We start from the raw sequence: 22348 nt of genomic DNA, 5'->3' as shown, positions 1-22348 counted from the left end.
TATCGTTTGAAGCGTTAGTGTTCCGTTTGAAGCGTTAGTGTATCGTTTGAAGCGTTAGTGTTCGGTTTGAAGCGTTAGTGTTCGGTTTGAAGCGTTAGTGTTCCGTTTGAAGCGTTAGTGTTCGGTTTGAAGCGTTAGTGTTCGGTTTGAAGCGTTAGTGTTCCGTTTGAAGCGTTAGTGTTCGGTTTGAAGCGTTAGTGTCCCGTTTGAAGCGTTAGTGTCCCGTTTGAAGCGTTAGTGTTCCGTTTGAAGCGTTAGTGTTCCGTTTGAAGCGTTAGTGTTCCGTTTGAAGCGTTAGTGTTCCGTTTGAAGCGTTAGTGTTCCGTTTGAAGCGTTAGTGTTCGGTTTGAAGCGTTAGTGTTCGGTTTGAAGCGTTAGTGTCCCGTTTGAAGCGTTAGTGTCCCGTTTGAAGCGTTAGTGTCCCGTTTGAAGCGTTAGTGTTCCGTTTGAAGCGTTAGTGTTTGGTATGAAGCGTTAGTGTTCCGTTTGAAGCGTTAGTGTTCCGTTTGAAGCGTTAGTGTTCCGTTTGAAGCGTTAGTGTCCCGTTTGAAGCGTTAGTGTTCCGTTTGAAGCGTTAGTGTTCCGTTTGAAGCGTTAGTGTTTTGTGTACCGTTTAGGGATGCACGATATTAGATTTTTGCCGATATCCGATATGCCGATATTTTTCAGCTCCTTTTGGCCGATGCCGATACCGATGCCGATATATGTTTATTTGTTACCTTTGTTTGGAACCAACACCATTTTGAGCAAAAACTTTTTTTTTTCATTCTGGTTTCAGATTTCTGAGGTCTCCTTACTAAAAGGATTCTTGTTGAAGATAAATAAATGTTAATAAAGTTCTTTGTATGATAAGAGTATATTAAAAGCCCTGAAAATAGCAATAATACATTTAACCAATAATAAATAAAATAAAAAATATATTTTTTTACCCCAGATGCAGCTGTAACCTAAATATTGTATTTTGGGATTTAGCATTTGTGCACACCTATTGTAGAGCTCCTTGGATTATTTTTCATCATCCATTTCCTAAAATTTTGTTACAGAATAATACACGGTATATAAAAGTATTTAATTTACAAGTGTCTTGCTTGTGATTTATGACATCATTACTGATTTGATTATTCAGAACAAGAAGTAACTTTAATTTATTTGTGTATTCTACTTTTCATTGTATAACTGTAACAACAGCGCCCCCACTACATGTATAAATATATAGCGGTCTGGGGGGCGGCACTAGGACCTGGAGGAGCTTCTGCTGCTGTGGAGGCTGCCGCACGCGCTAGAGAGTGGGGAGATGCTATTGGGCTTGTTTTGGGTTCGTTTTGGTCTAGTTGTTGTGAATACCAGGCAAATCTGCTGCTGACGGTCACGTGCATTCACAAATTTAAGGCAGCATTTAAAAACAGTCAATATAAATCACTGTATATGCAATGTATTAGGTTGTTTTCACTTCAAGAATGACCACAGTGCTGACATGGTCTCATCGCTGTAGCACTCCTTGCACACGTGAGTTATTGCAGGCACATATTAACACGTTATCATATCGGCAAGGCATATCGGCATAATTTTTTCATTTTGGCCGATGCCGATTTATATATTTTAAGCGTTTATCGGCCGATTCCGATGTTGTGCCGATAATATCGTGCATCCCTAGTACCGTTTGAAGCGTTAGTGTTCGGTTTGAAGCGTTAGTGTATCGCTTGAAGCATTAGTGTACCGCTTGAAGCGTTAGTGTTCGGTTTGAAGCGTTAGTGTTCGGTTTGAAGCGTTAGTGTTCGGTTTGAAGCGTTAGTGTATCGTTTGAAGCGTTAGTGTTCGGTTTGAAGCGTTAGTGTTCGGTTTGAAGCGTTAGTGTTCGGTTTGAAGCGTTAGTGTACCGCTTGAAGCGTTAGTGTTCGGTTTGAAGCGTTAGTGTTCGGTTTGAAGCGTTAGTGTTCGGTTTGAAGCGTTAGTGTACCGCTTGAAGCGTTAGTGTTCGGTTTGAAGCGTTAGTGTTCGGTTTGAAGCGTTAGTGTTCGGTTTGAAGCGTTAGTGTACCGCTTGAAGCATTAGTGTACCGCTTGAAGCGTTTGTGTTCGGTTTGAAGCGTTAGTGTACCGCTTGAAGCGTTAGTGTTCGGTTTGAAGCGTTAGTGTACCGCTTGAAGCGTTAGTGTTCGGTTTGAAGCGTTAGCGTTCGGTTTGAAGCGTTAGTGTACCGCTTGAAGCGTTAGTGTTCGGTTTGAAGCGTTAGTGTTCGGTTTGAAGCGTTAGTGTTCCGTTTGAAGCGTTAGTGTACCGCTTGAAGCGTTAGTGTACCGCTTGAAGCGTTAGTGTTCGGTTTGAAGCGTTTAGTGTTCGGTTTGAAGCGTTAGTGTTCGGTTTGAAGCGTTAGTGTTCGGTTTGAAGCGTTAGTGTTTGGTTTGAAGCGTTAGTGTTCGGTTTGAAGCGTTAGTGTACCGCTTGAAGCATTAGTGTACCGCTTGAAGCGTTAGTGTTCGGTTTGAAGCGTTAGTGTACCGCTTGAAGCGTTAGTGTTCGGTTTGAAGCGTTAGTGTACCGCTTGAAGCGTTAGTGTTCGGTTTGAAGCGTTAGTGTTCGGTTTGAAGCGTTAGTGTACCGCTTGAAGCGTTAGTGTTCGGTTTGAAGCGTTAGTGTTCGGTTTGAAGCGTTAGTGTTCGGTTTGAAGCGTTAGTGTTCCGTTTGAAGCGTTAGTGTTCCGTTTGAAGCGTTAGTGTTCCGTTTGAAGCGTTAGTGTTCCGCTTGAAGCGTTAGTGTACCGCTTGAAGCGTTAGTGTATCGTTTGAAGCGTTAGTGTTCGGTTTGAAGCGTTAGTGTACCGTTTGAAGCGTTAGTGTTCGGTTTGAAGCGTTAGTGTCCCGTTTGAAGCGTTAGTGTTCGGTTTGAAGCGTTAGTGTTTGGTATGAAGCGTTAGTGTACCGTTTGAAGCGTTAGTGTTCGGTTTGATGCGTTAGTGTACCGCTTGAAGCGTTAGTGTATCGCTTGAAGCGTTAGTGTACCGCTTGAAGCGTTAGTGTACCGCTTGAAGCGTTAGTGTTCGGTTTGAAGCGTTAGTGTTCGGTTTGAAGCGTTTAGTGTAACCGTTTGATGCGTTAGTGTACCGTTTGAAGCGTTAGTGTTCGGTTTGAAGCGTTAGTGTTTGGTATGAAGCATTAGTGTATCGTTTGAAGCGTTTAGTGTTCCGTTTGAAGCGTTAGTGTCCCGTTTGAAGCGTTAGTGTCCCGTTTGAAGCGTTAGTGTCCCGTTTGAAGCGTTAGTGTCCCGTTTGAAGCGTTAGTGTCCCGTTTGAAGCGTTTAGTGTTCCGTTTGAAGCGTTAGTGTCCCGTTTGAAGCGTTAGTGTCCCGTTTGAAGCGTTAGTGGATCGTTTGAAGCGTTTAGTGTTCCGTTTGAAGCGTTAGTGTCCCGTTTGAAGCGTTATTGTCCCGTTTGAAGCATTTAGTGTCCCGTTTGAAGCGTTAGTGTCCCGTTTGAAGCGTTAGTGTCCCGTTTGAAGCGTTAGTGTCCCGTTTGAAGCGTTAGTGTTCCGTTTGAAGCGTTAGTGTTCCGTTTGAAGCGTTTAGTGTTCCGTTTGAAGCGTTAGTGTACCGTTTGAAGCGTTAGTGTCCCGTTTGAAGCGTTAGTGTCCCGTTTGAAGCGTTTAGTGTTCGGTTTGAAGCGTTAGTGTTCCGTTTGAAGCGTTAGTGTTCCGTTTGAAGCGTTTAGTGTTCCGTTTGAAGCGTTTAGTGTTCCGTTTGAAGCGTTAGTGTTCCGTTTGAAGCGTTAGTGTCCCGTTTGAAGCGTTTAGTGTCCCGTTTGAAGCGTTAGTGTTCCGTTTGAAGCGTTAGTGTTCCGTTTGAAGCGTTAGTGTTCCGTTTGAAGCGTTAGTGTTCCGTTTGAAGCGTTAGTGTCCCGTTTGAAGCGTTTAGTGTTCCGTTTGAAGCGTTAGTGTTCCGTTTGAAGCGTTAGTGTTCCGTTTGAAGCGTTAGTGTCCCGTTTGAAGCGTTTAGTGTTCCATTTGAAGCATTAGTGTCCCGTTTGAAGCGTTAGTGTTCCGTTTGAAGCTTTAGTGTCCCGTTTGAAGCGTTAGTGTCCCGTTTGAAGCGTTAGTGTCCCGTTTGAAGCGTTTAGTGTTCCGTTTGAAGCGTTAGTGTCCCGTTTGAAGCGTTAGTGTTCGGTTTGAAGCGTTAGTGTTCGGTTTGAAGCGTTAGTGTCCCGTTTGAAGCGTTAGTGTTCCGTTTGAAGCGTTAGTGTTCCGTTTGAAGCGTTAGTGTTCCGTTTGAAGCGTTAGTGTCCCGTTTGAAGCGTTAGTGTTTGGTATGAAGCGTTAGTGTCCCGTTTGAAGCGTTAGTGTCCCGTTTGAAGCGTTAGTGTTCCGTTTGAAGCGTTAGTGTCCCGTTTGAAGCGTTAGTGTCCCGTTTGAAGCGTTAGTGTCCCGTTTGAAGCGTTAGTGTTCGGTTTGAAGCGTTAGTGTCCCGTTTGAAGCGTTAGTGTTCCGTTTGAAGCGTTAGTGTCCCGTTTGAAGCGTTAGTGTCCCGTTTGAAGCGTTAGTGTCCCGTTTGAAGCGTTAGTGTCCCGTTTGAAGCTTTAGTGTTCCGTTTGAAGCTTTAGTGTTCCGTAGAATTGGGAGATTTGGAGAATTGGGAGAATTAGGAGAATCAGGATAATTCTAGGAGAATTGGGTGAATTCTATGAGAATTAGGATAAATAGGGGAATTAGGAGAATGAGGGGAATTGGGAAAATTAGGAGAATTAGGGGAATTAGGAAAATTAGGAGAATTGGGAGAATTCTAGGATAATTAGGGGAATTATGAGAATTCTAGGAGAATTCTAGGAGAATTAGGGGAATTATGGGAATTGTGAGAATTCTTGGAGAATTGTGAGAATTAGGAGAATTAGGAGAATTGGGAGAATTGGGATAATTCTAGGAGAATTGGGTGAATTCTAGGAGAATTAGGGGAATTGGGAAAATTAGGAGAATTGGGAGAATTCTAGGATAATTAGGGGAATTAGGGGAATTGGGAGAATTCTAGGATAATTGGGAGAATTAGGGGAATTGGGAGAATTGGGAGAATAAGGAGAATAAACAGAATTCTAGCACGCATGCAGAAAGACGGCGCGCTCCGACTCTTTCCATGAGGCCGGTTCAGTGTCAGTATGGAGACTGTGGTGGGGAAAGTAATGTATATTCGCGTTCCATTCCAATCAGCTAAACTAATGGCTTTTACATGCGCGCGCTGTGGGCGAGTGGGTTCATCTTGCTTATCGGCTCTGTGTCTATTTGCATCCAGAAATGAGTGAATGACATCACTGGAAAGCATTTTTGCCATTCCAGACCTGTTTGTCCATTAACCGAGAGTAGAGCCAGATAAGTGCACCTGCGTTCCAGCCTCTCGCCCACTGATTGGTGACTTCCAAAACTTTCCAGAAAACGTTTTTTGTTGATGGAGGAACACCCAGTTAGCAGATGGCGAGCGTCTTCTGGTCCACACTATCTGGCTCATGGAAATGGTGATGGACATGGATCAGAGCTGCAGAAAGCGCCACTTCTGATAGGTTTAATAGTAAGAAGATGATGTCATTTCCAAGCAAAACAGAGAGCACATTCGCTGGCCAAAACACACAAACACGCACACTTTTTTCCATCTGTGATTTGGCGGTCACGTGAGCAGGCTTTTGTGCATTATCTCATCCTGGAGTCTGCAGCCCGTGTCGTTTATTTGAGGGATTCCACATTCGAGTCAAACAGTCACTCAGCACGGGTCACGGCCTATTATACAGCTCTCGATAAACGCTCCAGGAATATTTACTGCATGACCTCACTTCACTTTAGACTCGCCGTTTGGACGCGGAACAAAGGCAGCATAGGACCTGAGAGAAAGCACAATGTTCTTCAAAGATAGTGTGCTTGAATCAGCCTTTGGTTTGCATTCAATCCACTGTTATCTATGATTTAACTCATAACGTTTTTAAAGGCTGTTTAGTGAGGGGAACTTTTGACATTTTTATGATGCTCTTTTATGATAATAGATGCTCTTTTATGATGGATAGATGCACTTTTATGATGGATAGATGCACTTTTTTGATGGATAGATGCTCTTTTATGATGGATAGATGCTCTTTTATGATGGATAGATGCACTTTTATGATGGATAGATGCTCTTTTATGATGGATAGATGCTCTTTTATGATGGATAGATGCTCTTTTATGATGGATATATGCTCTTTTATGATGGATAGATGCACTTTTATGATGGATAGATGCTCTTTTATGATGGATAGATGCTCTTTTATGATGATAGATGCTCTTTTATGATGGATAGATGCTCTTTTATGATGGATAGATGCTCTTTTATGATGGATAGATGCACTTTTATGATGGATAGATGCTCTTTTATGATGGATAGATGCTCTTTTATGATGGATAGATGCTCTTTTATGATGGATAGATGCTCTTTTATGATGGATAGATGGTCTTTTATGATGGATAGATGCTCTTTATGCTCTTTTATGATTGATAGGTGCTCTTTTATGATTGATAGATGCACTTTTATGATGGATAGATGCACTTTTATGATGGATAGATGCACTTTTATGATGGATAGATGCTCTTTTATGATGGATAGATGCTCTTTATGCTCTTTTATGATGATAGATGCTCTTTTATGATTGATAGATGCTCTTTTATGATGATAGATGCTCTTTTATGATGATAGATGCTCTTTTATGATTGATAGATGCTCTTTCATGATGATAGATGCTCTTTTATGATGATAGATGCTCTTTTATGATGATAGATGCTCTTTTATGATGATAGATGCACATAGATGATGGATAGTTTTTGCAACTCTAAAGCTTTTAAATCCGTCTTATTGGGTTTTTATATGTTGTTTAGAGCATAAATTGAAAAAATGATAAATCTACAAGTTGGAAAATTACAATAGAATATAAATAGAATAGAATATAAATGTCCAAATTGTGGCCAAGTTCGGAAAACCACTCGCCACAGTGACGAGCAGTTATTTTTAATTTAAAATTATGATTTATAAATACCAATACGCCCTTTTAAAAAAAATACATCTGATGAAAAGTGCATTTTGACATTACAGAGGCAAAAATGATTAAAGTTAATAATTGTCTATACTGTAAGAGGCCTTGTTACACTGTCACAGCTAAAGCGTCATTCAACAGCACAACCTCAAGAGGCTTGATAATTTAAAGCATAAAAACTGCTTTTATGATTCTTTTATGACCTACTAAGGTCTAGGTCTGAGTCCCAGTAAAGTAGCTCTCCTTCCAGTTTGGAGCACATTTTCCCAACACCTGCCCTCCTCTCCTCCAGTTCCTCTCTCATTCATCAGATTACATCCATGGCTTTCTCAGGAACTCTGGGTCACATCTCCTGGCAGAACAGGAAGGCTGTCCCAAACTCTTAAAAATAAAGCTTCTTAAATGGTTCTTTGGCATGGTGTATGGTTCCCGTGAAGAACCTTTCATATCCAAATAACCCTTTCCATTGCACAAAAGGTTCTTTGTTGTGTAAAAAGGTTCTTTAGACTATAAAATGGGTAGAATTTTTTTTAAATTTAAAACAGAGGTGGAGAAAGTACACAACTTCATTACTTGAGTAAAAGTAAAAGTATTGCTGGTCAAATATTACTCTGTAAGTGAAAGTTGTAAAAAAAAAAAAAAACTATTTTTAAAGTACAGAAGTATTTGTTTTAAAAAGTACTTAAGTATAAAAATTCGATTTCCTTTCAATGTCAATGCATTATTTTATTATAGTTGTATAAATGCACATTATGCCATCATGGTTTAAGCCAGTCAGTGATGCTCCATCTGACATACTAGCATACGACTAACTTAAACTCATTTAAATACTCTTTACAAAGCTGCTGTCACTTTAAGGCCGAATGCACAGATCCAATACACTGATACACATCTGATATTCTCACACTGTTCACCTTCACTTAAGACAGAATCAGCGTTGTTTATGTGAATACTCCACTAAATGAGCATTTGGACATCCCTCTTCTTCCATTTTGCTCTAAACTATAAATCAGTGTTTAATAAATGCTGTGAAATCATTGAACTTCACGAGACTCTACAAGAGTGATTCCTGAAAGGCTTTCTGCAAAAACCCAAACACCTTTAAAAGAAGAAAAAAATCATCCGCTGACTTTCAAAGCTGCGACAGAAACGACTTTCGACTTCGAGGACCTTGACAGAAATGTAGTGGAGTAAAAAGGACGATATTTGTCTTTCAAATGCAGTGAAGTTATAGTCATAAGTTTACAGAAAAAATAATACTCAAGTAAAGTACAGATACTCAAAAAGTGAACTTAAGTACTAGGGGTGTCAACAATAATCGATTCGGCGATGCATCGCGATGCGGGGCATGAACGATTCAGCATCGATGCGGCAAAGTGCCATAATCGATTATGTCACCGTTTATTTTCTGGCGGACGATAAAGTTGTGAAGTTTCAAATACTTCCGGTTCCGAGAGAATAACAACAACAACAAGGAAGATGGCTGAGGCGGAGGGAGATGACCGCGATAGACAGGTTATTAAAAACGCGCTAACGACCCGAGGTGTGTAGGATTGTACGTATATATTTTTTGCACAATAATCAATGAATCTATAATGACGAAAAACGCCGCAATTCACCTTTATTCCACAAGGTGGCAATGTCTGATACCCAATGATGAAGTGACGTTTCACTCATAGTTACCTCTGACAGAAAACGAAACAATAATTATAATCTGCAAAACTTGAAATGGCTCAGTGATTTACTTCAGAAAGCAAGTACTAAACACAATCATATGTTAGTGTCACTGTCTCTTGATGATGGATGTGGTCAAGAAGCTGTCAGTGATCAAAATATTGATTTTGAAGACATTGAAAATGAGTTTTGAGAATATGCTGGAGATCGCGAATATGAGGCAGATGCTGAATATACTGGTAAACGAGCTCTGACGAGGTCATATGATGATGGTTTAAACATCTGCTCAAACTGAATCCTTCCAAGCTCCAAAAGGTAACGAAATAGGTTTTATTTTATTCTTCTGTAGCTGTTACTCTAAAATCAGGAGTTTTATATATTATCACGACAGGTCAAGGTCTATCCATGTTAAATATAGATCTGGGTCGCTAACGACCTGAATATGTAAGAATGTTTGGTGAAACAGTCATGCATTTAAGGGCAATTGCATTTTATTTAATTACATTTTATTTTATTTAATAACTTTTATGTCAAAGATACAGGAGACACATAGCAGCCAATACAATCTGTTGTTTAATATCTGCTTGTATTGCCTCATGACTGATGAAAAATTTGCTTTGTGTGCAGTAGAATTTTGATGCATCACAATGCATCGTAGAATCGAATCGAATCGAATCGTTACCTGGTGAATCGTAATCGAATCGTGAAGGAAGTGCCAATGCACACCCCTATTAAGTACAGGACTCGAGTAAATGAGCTGAGGGACTGTCCAGCTCTGGTTTAAAGAACCTTTCACAAAACAGTTCTTTGGGGAACCAAAAATGGTTCTTCTATGGCATCACTGTGAAACCCCATTTTTGTTTTTTTTCCTGGTACCTTTATTTGTAAGGGTGCAGGCACATGCCTGGAGACGCCTCCGGTTCACGTCCGTGTTTAGAGTCGGACCGAGCGCACCAGTTTATGTCCAGTCGCTGTGGTCTCACTCTCACTGACCCATATTAGGTGGTTCGAGACTGATCTTTGTGTTTGACTTCATTCATTGCAACAATCCCTGTAATTCCATTCATGGAACAAATGAGCTACACACTAGAGCCTTGGCAAAAATCAGCCATAATGTGAAATCCACCTAAAACATTGCAGAAGGAAAAATGAGATCATCCCAAAGGAAACCAACGGGTTGATTAGAATTTCAAATCTCAGATTGGGGCTTTCCACCTTCAGGAGGAGAGCGGCACGAGAAGCTCTCGGAGAGACGCTAGGGCACGTGGAGGCTCAAAAAAGCATTGAATCAACCATAAGCATTTAATTTCAAATTATTGGATAGATTTTTTTTTTTTTTTTTTTTTTACTGTCTGGCAGCATTCAGATGGGAGGCAGCTATGCACAAGATTGCAATATCACATAAAACATCTGCAAATAAAGCTACAAAGTGTTCAAGAGAAAAAAATCATCACTTCCTGTGAAATTATTGCTAATTATCATTTCAATCAGGCTCTTTTTTCCCCTCTATCATAAATGGGGTTTGACTTTTAACGATTCCGATTCCAATTACAAATTACGAGAATGTCGATTCTGCTTATCAATTCATAATTTCTATTCCAGTAAGTTAAAAAACAACAACCTTAGATGTCCTTCACATTTATTCTTATTTCTAATACAATGAACAAAAATCAATAGGCTAAAGAGCACAAGGGACTTCTGCCTGTGCTTTAAAAATAACAACTTATAAAGACAAGCAAACACTCAGGAATTAAAAGAAAGAACAAATAAACGAATTAGCAATTGCACAAATAAATACAAAGATACGATTGACATAAACATGTTCAGGTATTCAGGTTACAGAAACTGTAATAAAACATTGCACTTTATTAATAAAATATGTTATACATTACAAATTTAGCTACAGAAGTTATTCTGTCTAGAACCGCGAGTTAATTTTCTCGTTGTTTTATTTGATTAACGTTATCATAGAAACGACATCAGGAAAATCTGCCACTGTCGCTTTAAGAGCTGCACGATCCAACACACTAATACACACACACTTTCATCTTCTCTTTTCAATTGTCTTAAAACATAACCGCCTGTGTTTACTAGAATATTTTGGTAACACTTTATTTTAAGGTTCAGTTATTAACTATTAACTAGTGTCTTACGATCATGTATATTCCTAGGATATTGTCTGTTTATTAGCACTTATAAAGCTCATATTAATGCCTTATTCTGCATGAGCTTATTCTACATCCCTTAATCTGACCCAATACCTAAACTTAAACACTACAACACTGTGGGATTTCCTTTTATTTGTTGATCTTAAATGGTTTAAAATGCATGTTTTTCAGGGGTGCAAACTTGTCACCTTCAGGCGAAATTCTGCATTTTCGATCAAAAATAGGTAATTATTGTGATTGTTCTAAATTTGATGAGTTTTTGGAAATTGGGTTGGGGTTGCCAGGGCGGAGTCACGGTGATGACATCAACACAATCGCGACGTCTGAAACTACTCATTCACGAGAGAGTTTGCTGTGCCAACACTTCATTTGTATGCGTTTGTAAGCATTGTGGTGTAAGAATGAGTCATTTTAAGCCTTTGAATCGCAGTCAGCAGCGAAAGACGACTTGTTTCTCCATTTGCACAAGAGGCTGTTTCTGACCACAGTCAGAGGCGCTACGCACATCCGCGGTGTTGCCACAGTTACTTTGAAAAAGTAATCTGATTACTGATTACTCCTTTAAAAAGTAACTTGGTTACTTTACAGATTACTTGATTTTAAAAGTAACTAAGATTACAAGTTACTTTATTATTTACATTCAGCAGTTTCCGACAACAGCCCTGCTGCCTCAACACAGAAATGACGACCGTTTTTGCCAACACTCACTTTATTGGAAGGGCATTTTTTAACAGTAACATCAACAATGTATCTCCTGACATCTTAAATTGAAATTGAAAATTATTTCCTGAAAAAATACTCTCCCCGAGATGCAAGAAGAAAGCAAAAAAAAAGATATATTTTTTATTTTTTACTAAGGAAAATGACAACTCACAGTGACTTGGATAAATTACTTTAATCTGATTACTGGTTTGGAAGTAATAACATGTTTTGCTGATTTTGTACATTAAACTATTACTTGAGCTCAATGAAGGCCAGGGACACAATATTCTTGAAATCCAGGATATTTTTTATTTAATTTTATGTCCATAAATAGTTCATAAATAAGTCAAAAACCATGCCAAAATGCAACATATTTATCTTAACATTGTCAAACATCTTAAATTGGTTAAAAAAACCAATACATCATAAATATATGGAATAGTATATACAAAGATTGATTAATAAAAATAAGAATCCGAGTTAGTTTTGGCCAGAACATGAACATGAACATTTCATTTTTTTTTTTTGTGTGCAAAACACTATATATCCAACTTAGGCTATATTCTACTACTGTAATACCATTAAGAAAAGCTAGTGAATCGCGCGTGTGTGCGCGTGTGTGTGTGCGTGTGTGTGCGTGTGTGGGCGTGTAGGTGTGTAGCCCATTATGATGTTTTTGAATGTAAACCACGAGAACGTCATTAGTTGACCTCAGACAACAGTATAAAAATAAAAAAATAAAAAAAGCCAGTTTAAATGCAATATTCCAAAATTCACATAAAAATCGGTTGAAAGATACCAGTGATGTTCAATCAACTGAAACGCCACTAAAATGGAACTATATTGGTTTTCCAAATCAAAAAAGATAGTGTGAAACACTTGCACAAGCATGTGGTTTTCAGGAGGTTTAGTTCTGTACGAACGGCACAGCCCAGCTGGCATAATCTCTTCATATTACATAAATATTCCACATCTGACCCGCCATCCAGCCAGTCAGGAATTTAGTGGATTGCTAATGGATTGTGGGCTGTCATCAGTGAGCACAGACTTCTAGCATTAGACGTTAGACAAAGCAGAAGAGAAAGATTTACAGTTGCTTTTCTGTTTATTCAATAGTGTTGAATAAAATACTTACATAGTAAAGTAATTACAAAATGAATTCAACCATGCCAAATCGTCCCTCTAATATGTTGCTGCTTCTTCAGACAGCGAGGAGTCATTTGCAGATGGTGTCTTCAGCAGAAAGGCCTTAAATGGAGATGGTTGGTCATGGAGTTTGGACAGGTTTCATGCTAATGCATATATAATATAGGTTCATCAGTGCTAGAGCAGAGTAACGTGTTGTACACGCCAGTTTGCACTCTCTCTGTGGTGAAATTTATTTCCCTCCCTGCAGAAAGCAGACAGTACAGGACTTGAAAGACACCTACAGTGAGGATTTGAAGTATTTGAACACCCTGCTATTTTGCAAGTTTTCCCACTTTGAAATCATGGAGGGGTCTGAAATTGTCATCGTAGGTGCATGTCAACTGTGAGACATTAATAAGGAGTCTGAGCTCCCTCCAAATATTCTCTATTGGGTTTAGGTCTGGAGACTGGCTAGGCCACGCTAGAACCTTGATATACTTTTTTCAGAGCCACTCCTTGGTTATCCTGTCTGTGTGCTTCGGGTCATTGTCATGTTGGAAGACCCAGCCTCGACCCATCTTCAATGCTCTAACTGAGGGAAGGAGGTTGTTCCCCAAAATCTTGCAATACATGTCACCGGTCATCCTCTCATTAATACATTGCAGTCGCCCTGTCCCATGTGCAGAAAAACACCCCCACAGCATGATGCTGCCACTCCCATGCTTCACAGTAGGGATGGTGTTCTTGGGATGGTACTCATCATTCTTCTTCCTCCAAAACACATTTAGTGGAATTATGACCAAAAAGTTTTATTTTGGTCTCATCTGACCACATGACTCCTCTGGATTATCCAAATGGTCATTGGCAAACTTAAGACGGGCCTGGACATTTGCTGGTTTAAGCAGGGGAACCTTTCGTGCCATGCATGATTTCAAACCGTGACGTCTTAGTGTTTTACCAACAGTAACCTTGGAAACGGTGGTCCCAGCTCTTTTCAGGTCATTGACCAGCTCCTCCGTGTAGTTCTGGGCTGATTTCTCACCTTTCTTAGGATCATTGAGACCCCACGAGGTGAGATCTTGCATGGAGCCCCAGTCCGAGGGAGATTGACAGTCATGTTTAGCTTCTTCCATTTTCTAATGATTGCTCCAACAGTGGACCTTTTTTCACCAAGCTGCTTGGCAATTTCCCCGTAGCCCTTTCCAGCCTTGTGGAAGTGTACAATTTTGTCTGTAGTGTCTTTGGACAGCTCTTTGGTCTTGGCCATGTTATTAGTTGGATTCTTACTGATTGTTTGGGGTGGAAAGGTGTCTTTATGCAGCTAACAACCTCAAACAGGTGCATCTAATGTAGGATAATAAATGGAGTGGAGGTGGACATTTTAAAGGCAGACTAACAGGTCTTTGAGGGTCAGAATTCTAGCTGATAGACAGGTGTTCAAATACTTATTCGCAGCTGTATCATACAAATAAATACTTCAAAATCATATATTGTGATTTCTGGAGTATTATTTTTTTTTAGATTATGTCTTACAGTGGACATGCACCAACGATGACAATTTCAGACCCTCAATGATTTTCAAGTGGGAGAACTTGTAAAATATTTGAAAAAATTTCAAATACTTATTTTCCTCACTGTATTTATGTATGTATATTTGTATATATTCCAAAACAGTGTGAAGATATTGAATCTAAACAAGCTGTGTTCCAAATTTGAGCTTGATATCTCAAAAAATGAGCTTTCAGTCAGATTTTGTTTGTGCGCAGTACCGAATGCTTCCTCTAGGTAAAATTTGTTTCCTGTTCATTTCTAATGTGCTAATTTTTGACTGCAAACAACACAGGTGTGACCATTTACCTTTCCAAATCATGTCCATGTTTTTTTTTTTTGTCCACACAGCAAGTGCAAAAACCTTTTGAAATTAAGCGAAATATTATAAAAACAAAAACGACAAAGCATAATTTTTTTGGGGTAAAAATTACCAAATGTTATTTTCTGATTTGGTGTGGAAATAATATTCCTAGTAACTTTCACAATTAATCCCAAAGAAATGGCAAGCAAGAACACTTTATGGAAAATCCTTTTTAGTGCCTAAATACTTAACAGTTGATCTGAAATATGAAACATGTGCTTGTGTAAACCAAGGGACACATTTTTCTTTCAATCCAGGATTTCTGAGTGATGGATTCAGATACGATGAAAGTATTTGGGTGGACTAACCTCTGACCTCTTGCGTTTCAGATGACCTTCCCTACTGTCCCAAGGGCATAACGTCAAAAGTTTTCCGCTTCAACGTCTCCAGCATGGAGAAGAACGCGACCAACCTGTTCCGTGCCGAGTTTCGAGCCCTGCGTGTGCCGAACTCCAGCGCCAAGAGAAACGAGCAGCGCATCGAGGTCTATCAGGTGCGGATCACACACACTCACGCTAACCTGACATGTGGAGAAATACTCCGAAATCACATTTGAACAGGCTCATATAGTGTCGTATATTGGAGGAAAAACAGCTCAGTTTTATTCAGACACGAACTGATCTGCTGCAGACGCTGATATTAATATGAACAAAAAGATGAAGCTCTGATGCTTGTAAATCAATGAGATCTTTGCAGCAGATACTGCACAAAATGCTTATAAATATCAATATCTGGCAATAATAAGTCTTAGTGAGATGATATTTAAAAGCTCAGTTTGATGATCTGTAATTTTAATCATATAATGCAAAGCAACACGATGATGATTGACTAATAAAGCTGATGATCATATCTGATACTCATGATTTCTATAATAAATGATGATGGATAATCAAGTAAAGTTATGATCAATATTCCAGTTATTGTCGCGTTAGCTTGATAAACTCAGGTCAGATTTGACAGCAGAAAGACACTGAAGCACGAGCTGAAGGAGGACGTCTGGACAATTACACTAAAAGACTTTACTGGATAAACGACTCTGAACTATCACGAGAGTGTGTGCAAACACACAGTTTTGATCATGATGATCCTTTACAAAAGAACAAGAACAAGCGTTCTCGTATTGATATTATTGGCTGAAAGTGTTATGAAGCCAGAAATATTCAGTAAACGAACACAAAGGCTGTGCTTCTTTGATTCTTTGACTGATGGGAGTTTTCTGTAGTGTTTACAGCTGTGTTTACAGTATTTGACTGCTCAGATGAACTGCACTTTGAGAGATTCTCTTATTTCATGTCATTTGTTTCTCACTGGAAAAAGCTTCATTCTCAACAAGACTCAGTTTAGTTCATGTGCAATTTGCAATCTACTCGTGTAATGGCCGACGTCACTGAGCTTACAAAGGTCATTCATCACTGACTGGACCAGGACAAACTTTTTTAATTAAAATCATTTTTCAGAACTTACTAGAAACAGCTGATTACAAAAATGTTTGGAATGACATAAATGTGTTCAGGTACACAAACACAGATGTGAAATCAAACATGCGATTCTTCTGCGGCAGTAATAAACACCAGAGATTATAAAGTGAGCATGTTGGAATAGATTTCCAGGCACACTTTAGATTAGGGTCCAATCTCACTATCATGGCCCCATGATGCATGAATCACGTGTTCTTTTACATCATGTGGATGGCCGGGTGTGTGTGTGTGTGTGTGGCTTACCTGGGGAACACATGGCCCCAGGATGCACTATGGGAAGAAGGTGAGCCGGCGGAGGCAGTGTGATGCTTTGGGCAATGTTCTGCTGGGAAACCTTGGGTCCTCCATCCATGTGGATGTTATATGCTCTGGACACATTTGCTCGGTTTCAATGACTTGGCCTTGACTTCCGCAATGCACTGCAAATGATATAATCAGTCTCCAATCACTGAATTAACATTTATTATAACACTGATAATAATCCTAAATGTGTGTTGATGATCAGATCCTCCTATGAGAATGATTAGTGAAGGATCATGTGACACTGAAGACTGGAGTAATGATGATAAATTCAGGAATAAATCACACTTTACTATATATTCACACAGAGAACAGATGATTTACACTGGAGGAATATTACACTTGATATACTGGAGTTACGAGCAGATAAACACAGCCTTGATGATCCCCAACATCGGAATATTTTACATTAATTTTACACCCAAATCTTAATATCAACGAAATACACTGCAATAAATGCTTTTCTTACTTAGTATTTTTGTCTTGTTTCTGGTCCAAGCATCTAACAATTCTTAAAACAAGAAGTATTTACTAGACAAGCAAAAGTAATTGTCTTGTTTTGGGGAAAAAAATAACTCAAAATGAAGAGAGTTTTTGCTTAAAATAAGAAAAATAATCTCTAATCTAATAATTAATTCAAACAGAAAACAAGATTATTTTGCTCTCTTCATTGTGAGTTATTTTTTCTTAAAACAAGACAATAATTTTTACTTGTCTAGAAAATGTTTCTTACTGTAAGAATTTTTGATATTTTGACTAGAAACAAGACAAAAATACTGAGTAAGAAAAGCATTTATTGCAGTGTACCATTATGTCATACACACAGTCTTGTAGCGTCGTCTTTTCCTGTCACACACACAGACGGAGAGAGAGATGATGGCACTGAGCTCAGTTTAACAGGCCTGATCTGTTTTCCAGGTGCTGATGGATTACACAGAAGAACATTTGCACAATTGCAACTGAACAAAAGAAGCTTTCTGAGAAACGCAGAGCTTTGCTTTCACATGCCGATGCTTCTAACCGCAATATAAAACCCTGCGACTGTTGTATAACAGATTTATTCCCAGTGCTGAGTATATGTTCTATAGGTGTTGTGTTTTGGTCCCTCGAGCCCTGATCGGGTTCCAGCATTTCCTGTAAAGGATCCGCTGTTCTCCGGCCTGTCAGAAGCTGCTTCCTGCAAAAAATGCTCTTCTTATTTAGTATTTTTGTCTTGTTTCCAGTCCAAATATCTAAAAATTCTCTGTGATTCGTAAGGCTTTGCAGTTTGGAGATGTGTGCTGTAATGTAGGGCTGCACAATTGACTCTTAAATACTCTATTTTTTGTTTGCAGTCATATATTACTAGTTTATGCACTGCAAAAAAATATTTTGTTTCTAGTCTAAATATCTAACAATTCTTAAATCAAGATGCATTTACTAGATCAGTAAAATGACATTAGATATTTTTTCTTGTTTTGTTGAAAATAAAATCTAAATGAAGTGAGTTTTTGCTTAAAACAGGCAAAATGATCTGCCAATGGGGTGAGAAAAATAATCTTATTTCTGTTTGGGACGGAAACAAGAAACAAGATTTCAATCAGAAATCAGATTATTTTTCTCACCCCATTGGCAGATCATTTTGCCTGTTTTAAGCAAAAACTCTCTTCATTTAGATTTTATTTTCAACAAAACAAGAAAAAATATCTAATGTCGTTTTACTGATCTAGTAAATGCATCTTGATTTAAGAATTGTTAGATATTTAGACTAGAAACAAGACAAAATGACTGAGTAAGAAGAGCATTTGTCCCCCATACGCTGGCCTGGAGCTCGAGTGTCTCCCAGGAGGCTAGATTAGGTCCTTATCCCAGCCTGTGTGTTACGGCCCTGCAGTTGTAGGACGGCCGTGCTTTTGCTGATTTTATCTGTGAGCGGACACATTCCTAAAGCTTCTTTCAGGAGTCTTCTGGTTTTATCCTGAAATTTTTCACATTCGATTTTTGTACTGTTAAAACATCTTGCGTGTTTCATATCTTAAAACATCCTCCTCATTATAAAAAACAAACAAAAAAACACTTTTTAATTTATGGTAAAATCTCACCTTTAAAGCGTTAGTTCAGCCAGAAATGTAAATTGTGTGATTAATTCCTCCTGTGGTTGGCCAGCCGTCAGACCTCCGTTCATCTTCACACACAGATGAAGATATTAGTGTTGAAATCCGATGGCTCAGAAAGGCCTTCATTGACACCAATGTCATTTCCTCTCTCAAGACCCATAAAGGCACTAAAGACGTCGTTACAAAGCCCATCTCACTACAGCGGCTCGACAATCATTTATGAAGAGGCCAGAAGAGTTTTAGTACGCAAAAAAACTGAATAAGGCCGATTACAGAACAAAGCTTCGAACCGTTATGAGTCAGTGAATCGATTCATGATTCGGATCGCGTGTCAAACTGCTGAAATCACGTGACTTTGGCGAACCGAATCATCGATTCACTGATTCATAACTGTTCGTAAAGTAGACTTTATGTACAATTATGATTTAGTATTTCATAATGTTTCACTTTTTTATGTCATAATTTTGTCTTTAAGTCTCATTATTATTATTATTATTATTATTATTATTATTATTATTATTATTATTATTATTATTATTATTATTATTATTACTTATTGTATTATGAATCTTAAAGGGTGTGTTCACCCATAAATGAAAAACATACTGTCCATGTCCAGAAAGGGAATAAAAACATCATCACAGTAGTCCATATGAGACATCAGTGGGTTAATTAGAGTCTCTTGAAGCATCAGAAATACATTTGGGTCCAAAAATAACAAAAACTACGACTTTATTCAGCATTGGCTTCTCTTCTGCATTTGTTTTCATTCCTCAAATAAAGAATCAAACGGTTATGAATCAGCGTATTGATTTATGATTCATTCACCGAATCATGAATCAATACGCTGATTCATAACCAGTTTTTGTTAGTATTGGACCAAAATGAAGGAACTTTACTTTCGCTGAAGGAACAGAAAAGCTCTCAGACTAAATATAAAATATCTTAAACTGTGTGTGAAGATGAACGGAGGTCTTACGGGTGTGGAACGACATTAGGGAGAGGAGTTAATGACAGAAATGTCATTTTTGGGTGAACTAACCCTTTAGGTCACCAGCCATTGGCAGGTGTGGCAAAAAGCTAGATTTAGGCGCTGAAAACTGCTTTTTCGGGAAAAATTCAGTTCAGCTGGTAAACACCTTTGATTGGTCTGTGGTGATGATGTAACAGATGGGTGTGGCTCTGAGGCTCCGCCTTCTTTGACCTGTAGATCTTCTCCCTGGTTTATTTGTTCTGTTCAGTCCGTCGAGGTCAGATGTCATCTTCTGAGTCGACTAATTGGTGTGATTAGTTTTAGCGTCGAGGAAACCTGTTTGAAGATTTTCAACGTTTTGTTTATTGATGCTGATGGCACATAAATGTCAGCTTTAAGCTCTCTGTTTGTCTCTTGGTAGATTCTTCGTCCTGACGAGCATATCGCCAAGCAGCGCTACATCGGCGGAAAGAACGTCCTGACTAAAGGAACGCCGGAGTGGGTTTCCTTCGACGTCACCGAGACCATACGGGAGTGGCTCATGTACAGAGGTAGGCTAACCAAAGCTCACCACGCCTTTACATCGAGGTTATGCAGAGGCCAAATATATGCACTGATGAATGACTCCAATGGAACATCGTCAAATTCTTGTTATTTGTAAATAAAACAGCAACAATTTGACAATGTTTCAGTGGAATTATCCATTGAAATAAGTTGAAAATGATAAACAAATCACTATGCCAGTTGTTGTTTTTTGTATAGTCAACCTAGTTTGAATTAAATTAATGCTTAATGAAGAATATGTCTTTGACTTAAATATAATTGGTGAGAATATTTGCAGAGCATGTAAAAATGTGGAAAAAATCTGACTGACAGCTTCATAAGTTCACAACACCATTAAATCAAGCCACAGCACAACGGAAATGCTCCTGGCCACCAGGAGGCTCTCGGAGTGCGGTAAAGTTAGTTTTCCTTGGCATTATTCTATAGATTGGGCAGTCTTACAAAAAATATACACACCTAACAATGGTTAAGTGTATAGCCATTATATATCGACATGAAATATCAGTTTAAAATCACCTACATGCATTAGAGCTGCATTATACTCGAAAACGCTTTTACTCGCTATCACGGCGCTTGGTGCCCGAGGGAACGTCTGCCAATTCCACCAAAGTGGTTAACTTTGAATTTGTCTGAATTAAAATAACTTTTTTTACGTTCAAATTCCAATGTTGTGCATTACTGAGTCAGTTTTACCAATACAACCAAGCTGTTGAATTTTAACATGTCTGATTTTAAATGTAAAAGTTATTTTAATTCATACAAATGATATGTTTCAACTGCATGGTGGAATTGGCAGACGTTCCCTCAGGCACAGAGCACCGTGATAGCGAGTAAAAGTGTTTTCGAGTATAATGCAGCTGTAATGCATGTAGGTGATTTTGAACTGATATTTCATGTCGATATATAATGGCTATACACTTAAAGGAACACTCCACCGCTTTTAGAAATAGGCCTTATTCAACTTTTTTCCTACATTTAGATATGTGGGCAAATGCATTTTTTTTAAGCCTAGGCGATTTAGGCAGATATAGACTTGGGACTATATTATGGGATATAGCAGAGATATCACGGCTCTCATCCTCACATCCTCCGGCTGTTGAGCGATCACAATGTGTGGCGTGATATCTCTGCTATATCCCATAATACAGTCCTAAGTTAAAGCTACACTGTGTAACTTTTGTAGTTTATTCTTAGCTAAAAACACTTAGTTCTTTCAAACATATATGTGCTCATTAATGTATATTTACTTCTTTCAAGTAATAAAGTATTCTCGTAAGTTTATTATATGCCATTGAAAACACATACGGGTGAGGGTTTCGAATGCCGGTCTCCATGTTGCTCCTCCATCTTGAAAGTACAGTAGCCAAAGAAATTCCCGTAAATTCAAGCTTCGCCTTTCGCGTTTAACACTCGGTGGCACCGTGTCGAATGTGAAGAGGGGGATTGTCATGTTAATCTTGGACTAAATCGGCCACCGTAGGAGTTAAAACGAAATCAGAATTGAGAGGAACAGAAACTAATATTCACTGGATGGTCATAAACCTTTACACCGCTAGATGGGGGAAAATATCACACAGGAGCTTTAATTTCTGCCTATAAATCGCCTAGGCTTAGTCTGCATCGCTTTTTGTACTCACTGTCAATACGCAGGACACAAGAAATAATTAGTTTTTTTTTTTTTTTTGGATCACTTTTACTCGGGACATGTTATCTGGCAACATAGGATTCCATTCATTATGCTAAGCTAAGCTAGCGGCGAGCCAAATTAAAACAATGCATGCACTGAGACAAAAATGCATTTGGCCACGTATCTAAATGTTGGAAAGAAGTTGAATAAGCCCTATTTCTAAAAGCAGTGGAGTGTTCCTTTAACCATTGTTAGGTGTTTATATTTTTTGTAAGACTGCCCAATCTATAGAATAATGGCAAGGAAAACTAACTTTACCGCACTCCAGGAGCATTTCCGTTGTGCTGTGGCTTGAATTAATTGTTTTGTGAACTTATGTTTGCTTTTTAAATTTCGTTGTGTTGTGCACTACTGGGCCACCGTTTATCTGCTACTGTTGTCATACATAAAAGAAAAAAATATTTTAAACTCTTTTTAATTGGACTGAATAATAGAAGCTTTGAGAGTCACTAAGCATTTGATCTGTGTTGTTCCACCGCTCAGAGACCAACCTGGGCCTGGAGATCAGCGTTCACTGCCCATGCCACACATTCAGTCCAAACGGGGACATTGTGGAGCAAGTCAACGAGGTGCTGGAGGTCAGGTTCAGAGGTGAGTGAGCTCCGTCACCAGCGTCGTTTGCCTTTCACCTTTTTGTGCA

General features: G+C 38.8%; 1 protein-coding gene across 1 annotated transcript in view; it reads left to right on the top strand.

Moving 5' to 3' along the window:
• The window catches only part of tgfb3 (transforming growth factor, beta 3), an 82504-nt gene that overhangs the window by 4971 nt on the left and 55185 nt on the right, over positions 1-22348 (top strand). The window contains exons 2-4 of the mRNA XM_067456263.1: positions 14940-15103; positions 19879-20008; positions 22192-22299. Coding sequence (XP_067312364.1) covers positions 14940-15103; positions 19879-20008; positions 22192-22299 — 402 coding nt within the window. The remainder of the gene's footprint in view (positions 1-14939; positions 15104-19878; positions 20009-22191; positions 22300-22348) is intronic.

The sequence above is a fragment of the Pseudorasbora parva genome, chromosome 10 (genome assembly GCF_024679245.1).
Source record: "Pseudorasbora parva isolate DD20220531a chromosome 10, ASM2467924v1, whole genome shotgun sequence".
Taxonomy (NCBI): Eukaryota; Metazoa; Chordata; class Actinopteri; order Cypriniformes; family Gobionidae; genus Pseudorasbora; species Pseudorasbora parva.
This window is presented reverse-complemented; position numbering and strand designations above follow the sequence as displayed.